This window comes from Pelophylax lessonae (genome assembly GCF_965119305.1).
Source record: "Pelophylax lessonae genome assembly, chromosome: 1".
Taxonomy (NCBI): Eukaryota; Metazoa; Chordata; class Amphibia; order Anura; family Ranidae; genus Pelophylax; species Pelophylax lessonae.
Genome location: NC_138768.1, coordinates 615,802,742 through 615,818,346, shown reverse-complemented (window position 1 = coordinate 615,818,346; position 15,605 = coordinate 615,802,742). Strand labels below are relative to the sequence as shown.

Here is a 15,605-nt window from a genome sequence, read left to right as displayed (position 1 = left end):
CCTGCAACCTTATGCTCTGGGATGGTGAGTCGGCAAGCCCTGAATGCAATCGGTGGGTTGCTGACCTGCCATCGTAGAGCATCAGAGTGCATGGGGGCAGCGCTGGCAGTGGAGGAAGCAGGAGACGCATAAGCTGATACCACCTGTGTAGCACTAGCTGCTGTCCCAGGTGGAATGCACTTCGCCTAGGACCTTTCTAGCAGCCTGGAGAGCTATACCAGCAGAAGCTGGGAGAGGAAAATGGGATTTTGGTAATACTATAAAATCTATTTATCTGATGTTCATTGACAAACATAGCTCTCCATTTTGTTGACCGCAGGGTTATACTGCCCCCTACAGGAGTAGGACACTAGGCAGAGAAAAAGCTTGAACACGCCTATGGGGCAGTCATTGTAGGGGTATACTCCCACTTCCTGCTATAGGTATTCCCATTTTGTAACAAGCATTGTGAGAAGGAAAAAAGCCCAACTCCATAGAGGGGCGGGTGCTGTGTCCATCAATGAGCATCAGAGAAATGGATTTTACGGTAAGACAAAAATCCAATTTTCTCTTTCATTCATTGATGGACACAGCTCTTCATCTTCTTGACCGTAGGGATGTCCCAAAGTAGTGTCAAACATGAGAGGTGGGAACAGGAGAAAAAAAAAAAACTTCCCCAAGGCTAAAGATAGCCAATCAGGTAACTTGGAGCTCAACTGTGAACTGGAGCGCACCTGAAAAAAAAACCGAGTCTTCTAAACAGCAGCCTGCAAAACTTTTCGGCCAAAAGAAACATCCACAGATGCCAACACCTCCACTTTATAAAACTTTGGGAAACTGTGTACAGACGACCAGGTAGCCACCTGCAACACTGACGCCTGATGACGGAAGGCTTAGGTGGCACTAAGCACCAGAGTAGAGTGCGCCTTGACAAGGAAAGGAGGAACTTGACCCTTAATAGAATAAGCCTGAACCGCAGTCTGTCGGATCCATCTGGAAATGGTGGCAGCAGAAGCAACCAGCCCCTTGTGAGGTCCATCCGTGAGGACAAATCGTGAGTCTGATTTCCTAAAAGACTCTGTAACTGCCAGATAAACCCTTATTGCCGAACCACATCCAGGGAGTGCAAGGCAATTTCCTTAGGATGCTTAGGCTTGGGACACAGGGAGGGCAACACAATGTCTTCATGCAGATGAAAGTCAGAGACCTTTGGAAGGAACGGCAGACATGGACACAGTACCACCTTATCCCTATGAACCACCAGGTAAGGTGAACAACAAGAAAACACCACCAGTTCAGACACCCTGAACGCCGAAGTAATGGCCACCTTCTGAGACAACGTAAGAAGGGGAATCTCCCGAATATTTTCAAAGGGAGGCTTCTGGAGAACTGACAACACCAAATTGAGATTCCACGGTGGCAATGGAGACCGCACTGGAGGAAGTGTCCCGTGCCCTAGAGAAAAGTACGCACCAAGGAGTGTTTGGCCAACGGGCGTTGAAGGAAAAAGCGCAAAGGCCAAGACCTGGCACTTGATGGTACTCAAGGCCAGGCACTGCTCAACCCCTCATTGGGAGGAAAGCCAAGATTGGAGCCATCAAAAAGAAACGAGGGTGAACCCAGAGGGATTACCACCACGCAATGTACGTCTTAATCTACTTCTAGGAAGATGGTAAATCTTCCAAGAAGTCGATTTCCTAGCTTTTTAACAGCGTAGGAATCACCGAGTCGAACAACACTCTGCCCTTCAGCACCTGGCTTTCAACAGCCAAGCCGTCAAAGCCAGCAACTGTAAAGCAGGGTAGATTGGCCCTTGGGACAGCAGATCTTCCCTGAGAGGGAGTCTCCAAGGAGCATCTGCGACCAGCCGTACCAGATCGGCGAGGCCAGTCTGGAGCCACTAGGATGACCGTAATCCCTTCTGCCTCGATCCTGCGTAGTAGTCTCGGCAGAAGCTGGAGAGGAGGAAAGGAGTATATCAGATGATACTGATTCCAAGGAGCCACTAAAACGTCTGTAGCAACTGCAAGAGCAGGGGTCAGGAACCTTTTTGGCTGAGAGAGAGCCATGAACACCACATATTTTCAAATGCAATTCCGTGAGAGCCATACACTATATTTCAGGGTCGAGAACCTTTATTTAATATTCATATTCATGGTTAAAACAGTTAACACAATATGTATGAAACTAAATACAAGTAAACATGTGCATTTTATGTAAGACCAACAATTTTAAAGTACAATAAGGCTCTGAATTATTTTTAATAACGTTGTCTGTCCACATTGTCATTTTCAGGGGTGTGAGGGTGGTACGAGATTGCAAATGTGCAGTGGACTCACTGCTCCACTTACCTGCCACCTCTAAAATCGATGTCCCCAGGCCTGCTCCTTGTGTGCTGGCTGTGTCTGGCTCTTCTGTTGCCTCGCCTTACCGGTGACTCCACTGATGCGGTCCACACACTCTGGGCCTTCAAATACATAAACATGAAACATTTGTGACGAATTGGCCAAATAAACACATAAACATGAAATATTCCTGGCAATGGGCATCGGTCACGAATATTTCATGTTTATGCATTTGAAGGCCCAGAGTGTGTGCAGACAGCATCAGTGGAGTCAGCACGCACGCAGTAAAGGAACCAGACACAGCCAGCACACAAGGAGCAAGCCCGGGGGCCTTGATTTTCGAGGTGGCAGGCAAGTGGAGCAGTTCAGCTGTAAAATTCTGTCAGCATGTCAGCCACATTGTCATTTTCAGGGGTGTGAGGGTGGTACGAGATGCAAACGTGCAGTGAGTGGACTCACTGCTCCAGTGATTCACCTCCCTGGCAGGCTGCTACTTCTAAAACTGATGCCCCCCCTCCCCCCCCGGCCTGCTCCTCGTGTCCTGGTAATGGCTCCTCTGACTGCTGCTTGCTGGGCTGGCATATGCTGCCTTGCCGCCTCACCGACCGACACTCTCACTGACTCTATCCAGTCAGTCCACGCCACGCCCAAGCCTGTCCCGTCCACGCGCACTCTAGGCCTGGGACGGGCTGGTGGTGCTTGGTGTATAGATGCGCACACTCTCCCTCTGCTGGCGTGACGTCATGCCGCTGTGCACGCCCTCCTCCGCCGGCCTGTTTGTAGAGGCAGCATCTTGCGGCGCCTGCACTGTTCTATGTCTGCCTTCTATCTGCGAGCCAGATGCAGCCATCAAACCCCTGTTTTTAACGCATAATGTTAGACAGTGCAATTCGGTTGGACGCTGGCTGGTTGGTAAGTTGTGACTGGAAATCTCTTCCTTTTTCTTGATCTGTGTCCGCCCTTCCAGTGCTCCTTACCATTAAGACCAGTCATAGGTGGAGGGGGGGGGGGTGACCACTTTTTGCATTATCGTTGATATCTATATTGAGCCAGGCAACGCACTGACACCTTTGCCGCCATTGTGCGTTGTGCTGGGTGTTCAGTGTGACCCTGTGCCTTTAAGGAGGGGTGGGCTCCCTCCAGTGACCTGTCCTCCATCAATACCATTAAATGCATGTGCTCTCATTGTAGAGACTCTTTAAGTTGTAGAGTTAGGGACTGCATATTACAGGGTGCCTTGCCGCGGCCTGCAGCTTACGCATGTATTTGCAAATGTGTGCAACCAAACCCCCTGTTTTTAACGCATACTGTTAGACAGTGCAATTCGGTTGGTCGCTGGCTGGTTGGTAAGTTGTGACTGGAAATCTCTTCGTTTTTCTTGATCAAAAGAGCCATGCCTGGCTCGCGAGCCATAGGTTCCCGACCCCTGGGCTAGAGGATCCCAAGACCGTGCTACAAACCTCAGAACCTTCCTGTTGGGGGGGGGGAGAGGCCAACAGTTCCACCTCTGGAGTACCCCACCGGAGACACAACTGATGAAGCCCCTCCGGATGAAGAGACCATTCTCCCTGGTCTAGCGCCTGTTGACTGAGATAGTCCGCTTGCCAATTTTCCACCTCTGGAATGTGCACAGCAGAGAGGGCTGAACAAATCTTTCTGCCCATCATAGAATGCCGGCTACTTCCCGAGCCGCCAGGACACTTCTTGTGCCCCCTTGGTGATTCATATAGGCCATGGCTGTGGCATTGTCCGATTGAATCTGCACCAGACACCCCTGGAGATGACTTGTCTAATGATCCAAAGTCTGATTGCTCGGAGCTCCAGGACATTGATCGGAAGCTCCAAAAAGGCAATCCCCCCCCCACGAATGGAAGATCAGACAAGGCCTTCTTAGAAGCCTGGTCCGCAGACCAGGATTTCTGCCAGATAAGATGCCGCAGGACCACTGCTGAGACAGACCGTCTAGAAAGCAGGGTAGCAGCATCCAAAGAGGCATCACAAACAAACTGTAGCCCTTGGACCAACTGATCCGCCAGCTCCACCAAGGCGGGGGGGGGGGGCTGCTTCTCCTCCAGGTCCTGGCGTAAAAGCTTAGCTCACTCAGTTTGCACCACCAGGGCAATAGTAATTCCCAGCCTAATTGCCGAACCAGCCACATATGGCAGGCCAGAGCCTCCACTCTCTTATTAGCTGGACTTGTAAAGCCTGGGGATTCCTGAACTGGAATGAAGGTAGCTCAATTTGATCTGGAAACCGGCGAGTCCACTACAGATGGAACCATGCACCTGTAACGCAGTAATCCTCATAAGGATACCGCACGCAAAAACGTTCCGCTCCCCCAGCACAGCAATGGCCGCAGGGAGCCCAGAGGACATCCCTGCCCTAGTCACCAACCCCCAAGGTGGCTGCTCAACCCCCCGTTGGTCATCAGGAAATCCTGGTCAGCAGCAACTTCAATCAGCCCCCGTTAAGAGCATGGGGCAACAGCCAGCTCATAACCTCACCCAGGGAGGGGCCCAAACACCCACAGTGACAGAAATTTTAGTGGGGCTGGGGGGGGGGGGGGGGAGATGGGAACCCAGGGGTCCGACCATCCCAAGGAGGGACCTACATCCACCCCAAAACCCTCCAGAGGTAGTGGTGGGAACAGCTACTTTCCACACCAGGAACAGGGTAGGCACCGTTCCAGACAGGACACCCCTCCATCGTAATGTGGGTGCTGTCGGCCAGGAGGAAACACTGCGACTCAGGCCGAAGCCAGTTGCTTTGTGCCCTTGCAAGACGTTTAACTCGCAGGCCAGCCCCCGTCCAGTGGGGCTATGTGCCGATCAGCATGGAGCTGCAGTCTGCATGCGCTCACTGGCCCGGACTGGGGGGACCCCAAGGATCTATATTATCCATTTCATCACCCAGTCCAGCACTTGACTGTAGCTCTTACAGGAACAAAATTATAAAAAGAAGAGGAAAAATTGCCAGGAACAAAGTTCCCAGCAAGAAACTAGGTCCTCACTCCTGACTAGGCAGAAAATAACTGAATACCTATAGCAGGAAGTTGGAGTATACCCCAGGGACTGCTCCATACGCGTATTCAAGCTTTTTCTCTGCCTAGTGTCCTGCTCCTGTAGAGACAGTATAACCCTATGGTCAAGAAGATGAAGAGCTATGTCCGTCAATGAATGAAAGAAAAAAAGGTAAGTGTATTAACCACTTGCCACCCACCCACCGTTAAATAATGGTAGAGTGGTGCAGCTCTCGTTTTGGGACAACATCATAGGACCGTGCCCCAGAACGACCGCGCTCGTGCCGTTTTCCTAGAACACAGTGCTAATCCGATCTTGATAAAGAGCCAATGACGCCGGTCACATGTAAATGCAGAAGTGCCGATCATCTGTCAGTGTGTGTGGCGAGGAGAGCCGATCTCTTCCTCAAAGGGATGACTAGGACAGGTAATCAGGGCACTGATCATCACCATCAGTGCCACCTAAGCAGTGCCCTTAAGTTCCGCCTTATGAGTGCAGCCTCCTCAGCGCACATCAGTGAAGGGGAAAAATTATTTATTTTCAAAATTTCCTGACAGAAACTAAGAAAAACTTTAAAAAAAAAAAAAAAAAACAAACAGTGGTGATTAAATACCACCAAAAGAAAGCTCTATTTGTGTGAAAAAAATGATAAAAATTTAATTTGGGTACAGCATTGCATGACCACGCAATTGTTATTCAAAGTATGACAGCGCTGAAAATTGGCCTAGGCAGGAAGGGGGTGAAAGTCCCAAGTAGTTAAACATCACATACATTGCACTTTTGCAATAGGCACACTAGGCAAAAAAAAAGGGTTCTTAGGCTGCTTTCACACTGATCCGGAGCTGCAGCGCACCGCACCTGCGGCTTTCCTGTGGGTTAACTGCACTGAGCCATAGACTTCTAGTATAACCTGCAGGTTTGGTGCGATTTATGAAAGTGCACCACACCAACAAGGTGTAAACAAGTCTATGGCAAAGTGCAGCTAACACAGGAAAGCCGCAGCCACAGGTAAACCTCAGAGCATAAACAGTCAACTGTTTTTTCATATGGCAAAATGTGTTTGCTTCTGCATTTGGAGTGCCGTTAATAATTAATGGAACTGAAAGTGCAACTAGTTTATTTTAGGTGTAGAACGGTGACCATACACTAAACAATCTGATTGAACAATCTTTGCACAATAGCCTTTAGATTTACCAAAACTATAGAATAGGAGGGCACACCATCTATCCAATCACTCTGTACCCAATCAGGCAGGCCCTTGCATTACAGAGTTGATGGTAAATCTAAAGGAGATTGTACAGATTGTATAGTGTATGGCCACTTTTATATACTTAAAAAAAACTAGTCATGCTTTCAGTCCCATGAATTGTCACTAGCACCCCAAATGCGGAAGCAAACACACATTTTGCATCGTATAAAAACGAGTGTCAAATGCTGCAAGCCACAACATGCCAAAATTTCCCACAAGCTACTTTGCTGGATGTAGGGAAGCCTATTGAAATCAGTGAAAGCTGAGTACTAGGCGCTATATACTGTAAAGCCCCATTTAGGAGTATATATGCAACAAAAGTACAAAGTTATAATCTCAACTCGACTGTGCTGCTGACCACATAGAACAATGAGGCTCTATTCACATCTGCGTGTTTCTGAAGAAAAAATGCACGCTTTGTCGCATATTTCAGAAATGTGCTCCAAATGCACAGGGTGTTTGCGTTCCCAATAAATGTTATTGGCACCCCAAGTATGGTTATCAGAAATGTTTGCCATGTGTTTTGTTGCACGACAAATGTGCTGCAAACGCACCAAAAAGTGAGGTAAAGAAACGCACCATGCTCCACTCAAAAAAAGGTTCTGGAGCTTCTTTAAAGCATTCATCATGCTTAGAGCAGTCCATTCAAGTGAATTGGCTGTCCTGTGCGCGATGAGCAGAAAAGTTCCATTACGCCCCCCCAAAAAGAACACAGATGTGAATAGGTTCCGATAGCCGAGTGTCTCCGTCCACTCCCTCCTATGTACATGAATAAAGGCAGCCACACACTATACAATCTGATTGTACAATTTCACTTAGATTTAACAAATTAGGGACCCAGCTATCTATCCATTTACTCTGTAGCCAATCAGGCAGGCCTTTTCACTATCAGGGGTGTCCAACCTGTGGGCCACATGCAGCCGGGCCCGTCTGAAGGAATGCTGGGGATGCCGTGCAAACATAAAAGCTGTGGCAGCTTACATCGCACGCGTGGAGTGATGCTGGGGCTTCAGTGCAAACATAGTTGATGGGTGCAGAGTGTGTGTATAAAGAGGTCATCTGGTAAGCTGGTTCCAGGGTCTTATTGGCTCTCATGTCCTAAATCTACATACCAAGAAGTGATGAAGCTTTCTTTGGAGCACAGCAAGGGCTAAGGTAAGGCCTTGTTCTAAAAATCAAAGAAAGCTTTTATTTTTCTGCAACCGAGGTACATTAATTGTATATTAGTACATAGGGGAGCTGGAACTTTGGGGAAAAAAAAAAAAGTGAACTTGGCCTCTAAGCAAAACTTACCCTGCCTATGCTGCATAATAAAGATGTGGAAGACTTTATGTACACCATCTAGGCCACAATACATATCCAGGGAAACCTATGATGACTGCATTCACACCCATGTGTTTTAAAAAAAATAAAAATAAAATAATGTCAGTGCAAATCAGTGCACCTAAATGTGCAAATCATCACACACTGATGAGCGCTTTTATGCAGGTGGACGTGCTATATGAGATGCATTACAATACATGTTAGACTGTGTGTTTGCGAACACCAAAAGTGGTTTGTATTGACAGCTATAGTTATTACAAAAAAAAAAAAAAACAGCACTCCTTTGTGTATGTACCTGCATGGCACGTATGACATGTAAATGTATTACCACTGAGTTATGAATTAGTACAGACAACGCAGGAAGTGATATCCAGGTTGCCCTTAGATTCCCACGATCACTATTCCTGACTGTAAGGAGATCACCAGAAAAGAAAAAAGAAAAGACCACTAGATACCATATTATCTTGTTAAACAACTTTGTTTTGCTGAACTCCAGGCTTAGCACATGAACATGTTCTTTCACCACATTTACATTCAGCAAGTGCTATCTGCGTAAAACATGGAAGTAAAAACAATCTGGTCCAGAAGAGACAAGTGCAAAACAACTGCCGAAATCTCAGTCTTCAAATAGTGCAGTGCATATAATTTATTAGTGATCGGGTGATCGGAGACGACTGTGAACTATTCTAATTAACCCCCCCCCCCCCCCCCATGATTTATACTTAAGAAAAGATCTGTGGGAAGAAAAAGAAAAATAAGAATTGCACTTTTTTTGTCCAGTTTTTCATTCTAGTTCCTTGTTGCGCTTTTTTTTTTTTTTTCAACTAAAAAAGTCTCTGAAAAATATGTACATTCATTACCCCCAGGAGGGAGAGCAGAAAGCTTTCTTTTGTTTGATAATGAAAACATTCTTGGTCCAAAGCAGCTTCTATCTGTTCTGTGGCTCTGCAGAAGTCACGGGGTTTACAAACCCAGCATATTCAGAGTTCCCATTATCATCCATTTCAGCGCTCACAAAATCGTTCTCCCACTCAAGGCCATTGGAGTCATCCGAGGCAGAGGCTCTTTGGCTTTCGGGCTTTCTGTCACCGTATTTTAAGGCTGCTCGGAGGATATCCTCTTCAGTCTTTGAGCGTTCCCGCATTGGAACTAGTCTGTTTATTCCTGGATGTGGTAGAATAAAAAAGAAATAGCTTAATAGAAAAAACATGCAAATATTCAGAACTTGAAAACAAAAACACAGATAACAGGGGGTCTGTTATTGAGCACTCCCTTTCATTCTTCAAAATAGGCTGTAGTTTACCTGAATGACTTCAATGACTGGTATGCAATCATAGGTCAGGACAGCTCTGCTCTAGGTAATCAGGTTCGAAGCAAGCAGTATTAGAAGTATCAAAACTCCTTAGAGGGGAGGGTGCTGTGTCCCTAAAGCTCAGAGAAATGGATTTTACGTATGCACCGACGACCAAGTGGCCGCCTTGCAAACTTGCGATATTGATGCTTGATGACGGCCCAAAAAGTACTCTGCACCCGAGTAGAATGCGCCGTGACAGTAAAAGGAGGAACCCGACCTTTAACCACTTGACGACCGCCCACTGCAGATTTACTGCGGCAGGCGTCCGCTCCTGGGCAAACCGACGTAGTACTACGCCGCTCGCTCAGGAGACTCTAGGGAGAAGTTCCTGTCAGTCTCTTGCATCACTTCCTCTCTAACCTCATCACTTCCTGTCTGTGTGTACTATCTGAGAGAAGTCAGGTCACCACCTTGTGGACCATATTGAAAGGAGTGCGATCTTTTTATCCCAACACACCCACTGCTAGGAGGATCCAGGACCACCCGGGTGCGGACGGATGGGACCCCAGCTGGATACCTGCCTATAAGCCTATTTGACCCACTTACGGTACGGTATTGGGGGTCAACATCTTCTGGTGAGTGTGCATTCTTACACCATATTTCACGTGCACGGAGGGTGACACCACTACTGCACACATTTTGGAAGATCCCCCCACCATCCCTGACACAAGAGGAGTTTCTTCTTGGCGTTTTGACAGCACCACCACTTTTTTGGATTTCTTTGGACATTTTTTGCAATATGGACACATAGCATCATTACCCTATTGTTTTAAGCTTAATTTTTATGCTCCATGTTTATGCATCACTTTATTATATATCCACCAATTGGGCATACGTTTTTTCGCTGCATCAATTTCAGGAGCACTGTATGTGTTCTTCTATGAGTATTGCACAGATATTTATTGATTCACTGCCATATTGCACTGTATATAAGCACTTTATATTGATTTGGGGAAGCACAACAGATGATGCACTATATATGATTTATATATTTGATATGTGATATAGCATAACCCATTTGCTCATTGAATTTTCTCACGATCATCAATTACATTGGTTTAGCCACTAGGCTAATAACCATTCACCCCCACATCACATTCTTATTTATTCTATTTGTTTTGGAGACATGCGCGGTTGGTAATATTTTTATTACTTTTATTTCATCCTTACCACTGTGGGTTGTCTACAGCAGCAGTCCCCCCTTTTTTCTATACACCTATTTATTTTTGGCACGAGTGTTCAACACATTATATACATTAAAAGCAGCGACTGTAAAGCAGGATGGTAGATCAGCCCTTGGGACAACTGGTCTTCTCTGAGAGGAAGCCCCCCAAGAGACGTTTAGAGCCACAAGAATGATCGGAAGATCCTCGCCCTTGATTCCTCACAGGAATTGTGGAAGAAGCCTGAGCTGAGGATGATACTGGCCTTACCGTGGTCCTTGGACGCCTGCGGAGTCTGCCAGATTAACCTGTGACCTTGTCACGAACCTCGGTATCCTCCTGTGGAGCCGATCCTGCCAAAGGAGCTGCATATAGGACTGTGCAAACAGAACTGTCTTGAAGGTGGAAACCACCAGACAGAACCTGTATGCAAATCGGGAGAGAGAGAATTGTCTGTGTGACAGCAGCGTGTGAACCACAGCCTGTGGTCCCAGAGGAAGGACCACCCTGGTCAGAATTAAAATCAGACCTAGGTAAATAAATTCCCAGGACAGGGGAGCCTTAGGTACTTCTGACATCACCTGAACGTTTGCAGGAATTAAATCTGCACAAGGAGACTCAGGACCTGAAAAGGACCAAAAAAAAAAAAAAAGAATCATTTTGTGGATCCTTTTGACGCTCACGAAAGAGGTCCACGGGACCAGAAACCAATAATGGGGGAGGACAGTCCTTCACGCTGAAGGGGTATTGTCTGCGGGTCCGGAAAAGCTAGCTCTAGGCTTACCAGACCAAGGTTGCTTTGAACCTCCTTGGGAAGATTTCAAAGATCTATTTCCCTTATTTGCAGTCCCGGAAGCACAAAATAATTTTCTATGGGCTGAGAAGGAGGACCCCGTCTGAGACGAGGCTCCTTCCCTTTCTTGGATTGTGGCAGGAAGGTACTCTTCCCCCTGTGATACCCTTAATGAGGTCATCCAGGGTAGCCCCAAACAGGCAATCGCCTTGAAAGGGCAGATCAAAGAGAGCTTTTTTAGAGGCTTGGTCTGCGGACCAATTCTTAAGCCACAGAATGCGCCTAATCACCATCGCTGAAACAAAGTTTTGACAGCACAGGAGCTGTATCCAAAGCTGCATCACAAAAAAAAAACTGCAGTCTATGGACCAACTGGTCTGCTAAATCAACATAAGCAGAGGGAACCTGCTAATTCCCCAGACCCTGGCGCAAAAGCTTGGCCCATTCAGTTCGGGTTTGAAACACCAGGGTTGAGGCAAAGGCTGGCCGCTATGCCGAACCAGCCATAGTAAACATTCTGCGTGCCACAGCCTCCGCTTTCCCGTCAGCTGAGTCCTTAAAAGGATGGGGATTCCTCTACTGGGGTTGCTTTATTCATCCTGGAAACAGGAGGGTCCACCACTGGTTGACTAGTCCACTTCCTCAAAGGGTAACGTACAGCAAAACGTTTGGGGACTACAAAGGGTAACAATGGTTGTTCCCATTCTTTACAGGAAAACCTGTCAAAATAAGTCACATAAGGAAACACCTTTGGAGTGCGAGATGACTTACGCGTACCTAACGACATAGCCACGTCCGTGGCTAAATCAGCCGCATCCTCTATTTTTAAAGTCTCATGCACTGCAGTGATAAGAGCGTCTACCAGCTTTTTCATTCACTGCTGCGACCATGGAGGAATCATCCTCACTATCGGATGGATCTGGGGGTGGGATATTAAGCCCCCAGGGACGAGCCGCGTCCATGGTGGCATCAGGCTCAGAATCAGATGAGACAGACTGAGCAGGGGAATGCGGGGGGACGCTTCCTCCTTTGCCCACAAGCCCCTTCCACCCGGGACACTAAGAACTGCTACACCGCTTTCAGTGCAACAATGGGAAGCTGGGGCTCTGAAGCACCTAATACCTCCATGAGGGGGTCAGTGGGGGAAGGTGTGACCCTGAAACTCCAAAGGGAAAGGAAGACCTTGTAGTAAAAAAACAATCTTTTGGCACCACTAAAGGATCCCCCCCAAGGATCAGGGTACCTCATCAGCAGAGAGAGCGAGATAACAGGGACCCCCAAGGACTCACCCTAACGAGTGGAGGAACACAGAGAATTCAGACACAGCAACACCATGGACGCCATCCCTTTTCATATGTCTCAGGCACAGGAAGAGGAAACTGACGAGGAAGAAGAGGAGCTTCGGCATCCCCGCGAGGCTTTGGTCGTCTCCAGCGTCTCCTGGACTAAGAGAAAATGGCTGCCACGACATCAGGCTACACAAACATGACCGCCAGCCGGAGACCAGTCAGACCAAGGGAAAATTGCCGCCATTACATCATCGGACTTCTCCAACATGGCCGCCGGCAGCTACAGACGCTGAAACATGCTGCCAGGATCTTTCTTGCACCCTCGGTAACGCTGCACTCTCTGCAAGGGGACCCCCCCTGAAGGTACTGTACTCCACAGATAGGATACACGTTAGGGGAGACTCCGCTGCGCACTCTGCACTGGGACCCCCACCGGACTCCAGGTCCAGACAGGGGGGAAAGGAAGTGGGGGAATCCCAGCTCACTGAGGGATTTTAGAATGGGAGGAGGGAACCTGCAGGCAGATCCGACCATCCCTGGAGGTTACCCACGTCCACCCCAAAAAAACGCCAAAAGGGGAGGGGGGGGGGGACTGTACTTACTCTTCTATGATGCGGTAACGCTCCAGACAGAATCCTCGCCACCAAAGTAGGGGAGCTGTTGGCCAAGAGACTGCTGCGACTCAGACCCACGCTCGGTTGTATGTGACCCGGCGAGACGTTTAACCTGTGGGCCAGCCTCTGATAGTGGAGCTATGTCGCTGCCGACCTAGCGCGTAGCTGTGGTCTTCACGCGCTCGCTGGCTGGGCTGGGGGGACCACTGGATCTAGATTATCCAGCCCGTCGCCCAGCCCAGCAGTTGATTGTAGATATCCCAAGGAAGAAAACAGAAAAGCTGTAAGGAAGGAGAAAAATTGCTAGGACCAGAGATCCCAGCCGGGAGCATAAGTCCTTACTCCTGACTAGACAGATTAAAACTGATTACCTAGATCAGAGAGGTGGGTTATATACCAGCTGAGGACCGCCCATGGGCATAGCCAGGTGTTTTTTGTTCTGCCTAGTCCTACTCCTGGAGCAGGCAATATACCCCAGTAAGTATGATTTATGGAGCGCTGTGTCCATTGATGAACGAAAAAGAAATGTAAATTTATTTTATCAGGATTTTATGTGATAGACCAACACAAAGTGGCCCATAATTGTGAAGTAAAAGGAAAATTATACATGGTTTTCAAAGTTTTTTTTACAAATAAATATGTGAAAAGTGTGGCGTGCATTTGTATTCAGCCCCTTTAGGCTTCTTTCACACGGTCCGCCTCCACAGGCGGATCCGTGTTGCTCAGCGGGGATCGATCCGCGATCCCCGCTGAGCCGGGCGGATGACAGCTCCGTCTCCGCTTGCAGAGCGGAGAGGGAGGTGTCTCAGCACCCGTTGCCTTCTATGGGGGATCGGAGGAGAGCGGACCGCTTGTCCGCTCTCATCAGATCCGCTCCGCTCCGATTACTGAACGGATGGAAAAATAGGGTTTCCATCCGTCCAGATTTCAGCTCAGGATCGTATGCGGATGGCAGCGGGTGTCAGCGGAGGTGACCTCCGCTGACACCCGCTGCCCCATAGAGCTGCATGGAGGATCCGATCAGATCCGCCTAAAAAACTGACAGGCGGATCTGATCGGACCGCCCGTGTGAAAGAGCCCTTACTCTGATACCACTAACTAAAATCTAGTGGAACCAATTGCCTTCAGAAGTCACCTAATTAGAAAAAAACAGAGTCCATCTGTGTGTCATTCAATCTCAGTATAACTACAGCTGTGCTGTGAAGGTTTGTAAGAGAGCCTTAGTGAACAAACAACATCATGAAGGCCAAGGAACACACCAAACAGGTCAGGGATAAAGTTGTGGAGAAGTTTAAGTAAGGTTTCACACTACTGTGCAGATCACATGCAATCTTTGTGCAATGCCCATTGAACTCGCATTGAATTTGCACGAAAAAAGGCGCAGGAACCTTTTTTTCCCCTGCCCTGGAATCAAATCGCAAGGGTGTTCTAACACCCATGTGACCAGATTCCTGTCTGAATTCACAGTTCACACTGCGACCCACGAACCAATCTGGGGGTGTCATTAACTTTGTATTGACACCTGCAGCAGTTCGCAGAGGGCAGTGTGAACTGCCAGCGGGGGAGATGCGATACGGGGGCACACACTAGAATAGTGCTGGTTACAGCATTGCAGTAGTGTGAACCCAGGCTAAAGCAGGGTTAGGTTATAAAAAAAAAATATCCCCAGCTTTGAACATCTCACGGAGCACTGTTCAATCCATCATATGAAAATGGAAAGAGTATGGCACAACTGCAAACCTACCAAGACATGGCTGTCCAGCTAAACTGGCAGGTCAGGCAAGGAGAGCATTAATCAGAAGCAGCTAGGAGGCCCATGGTAACTCTGGAGGAGCTGCAGAGATCCACAGCTCAGGTAGGAGAATCTGTCCTCAGGACAACTATTAGTCATGCACTCCACAAATCTGGCCTTTATGGTAGAGTGGCAAGAATAAAGCCATTGTTGAAAGAAAGCCATAAGATGTCCCGTTTTCAGTTTGCAAGAAGCCTTGTGGGGGACACAGAAAACATGTGGAAGAAGGTGCTCTGGTCAGTCAGAGGAGACCAAAATTTAACTTTTTGGCCTAAAAGCAAAACGCTATGTGTGGCAGAAAAATAACACTGCACATCACCCTGAACACATCATCCCCACCATGAAACATGGTGGTGGGAGCATCAGGTTGTGGGGATACTTTTCTTCAGCGGGGACAGGGAAGCTGGTCAGAGTTGATGGGAAGATGGATGGAGCCAAATACAGGGCAATCTTAGAAGAAAACCTGTTAGGGTCTGCAAAAGATTTGAGACTGGGGTGGAGGGTCACCTTCCAGCAGGACAACGACCCTAAACATATAGCCAGAGCTACAATAAAATTGTTTAGATACAAGCTTATTCAGGTGTTAAAATGGCCCAGTCAAAGTCCAGACCTAATACCAATTGAGAATCTGTGGCAAGAGCTTGAGCTATTTTGCAAAGAAGAATGGGCAAAAATGTCACTCTA

The 15,605-nt window shown here is 47.8% G+C and overlaps 1 protein-coding gene across 2 annotated transcripts in view; it reads right to left on the bottom strand.

The window, feature by feature from the left end:
• Positions 1–8,688: 8,688 nt before the first annotated feature.
• Positions 8,689–15,605, bottom strand: part of AP1AR (adaptor related protein complex 1 associated regulatory protein) — a 98,226-nt gene continuing 91,309 nt past the window's right edge. For both annotated transcript variants that reach the window (XM_082254463.1, XM_082254464.1), the window contains one exon: positions 8,689–9,080. In XM_082254463.1, the coding sequence (XP_082110589.1) occupies positions 8,845–9,080 (236 nt within the window). In that variant the 3' untranslated portion in view covers positions 8,689–8,844. The remainder of the gene's footprint in view (positions 9,081–15,605) is intronic.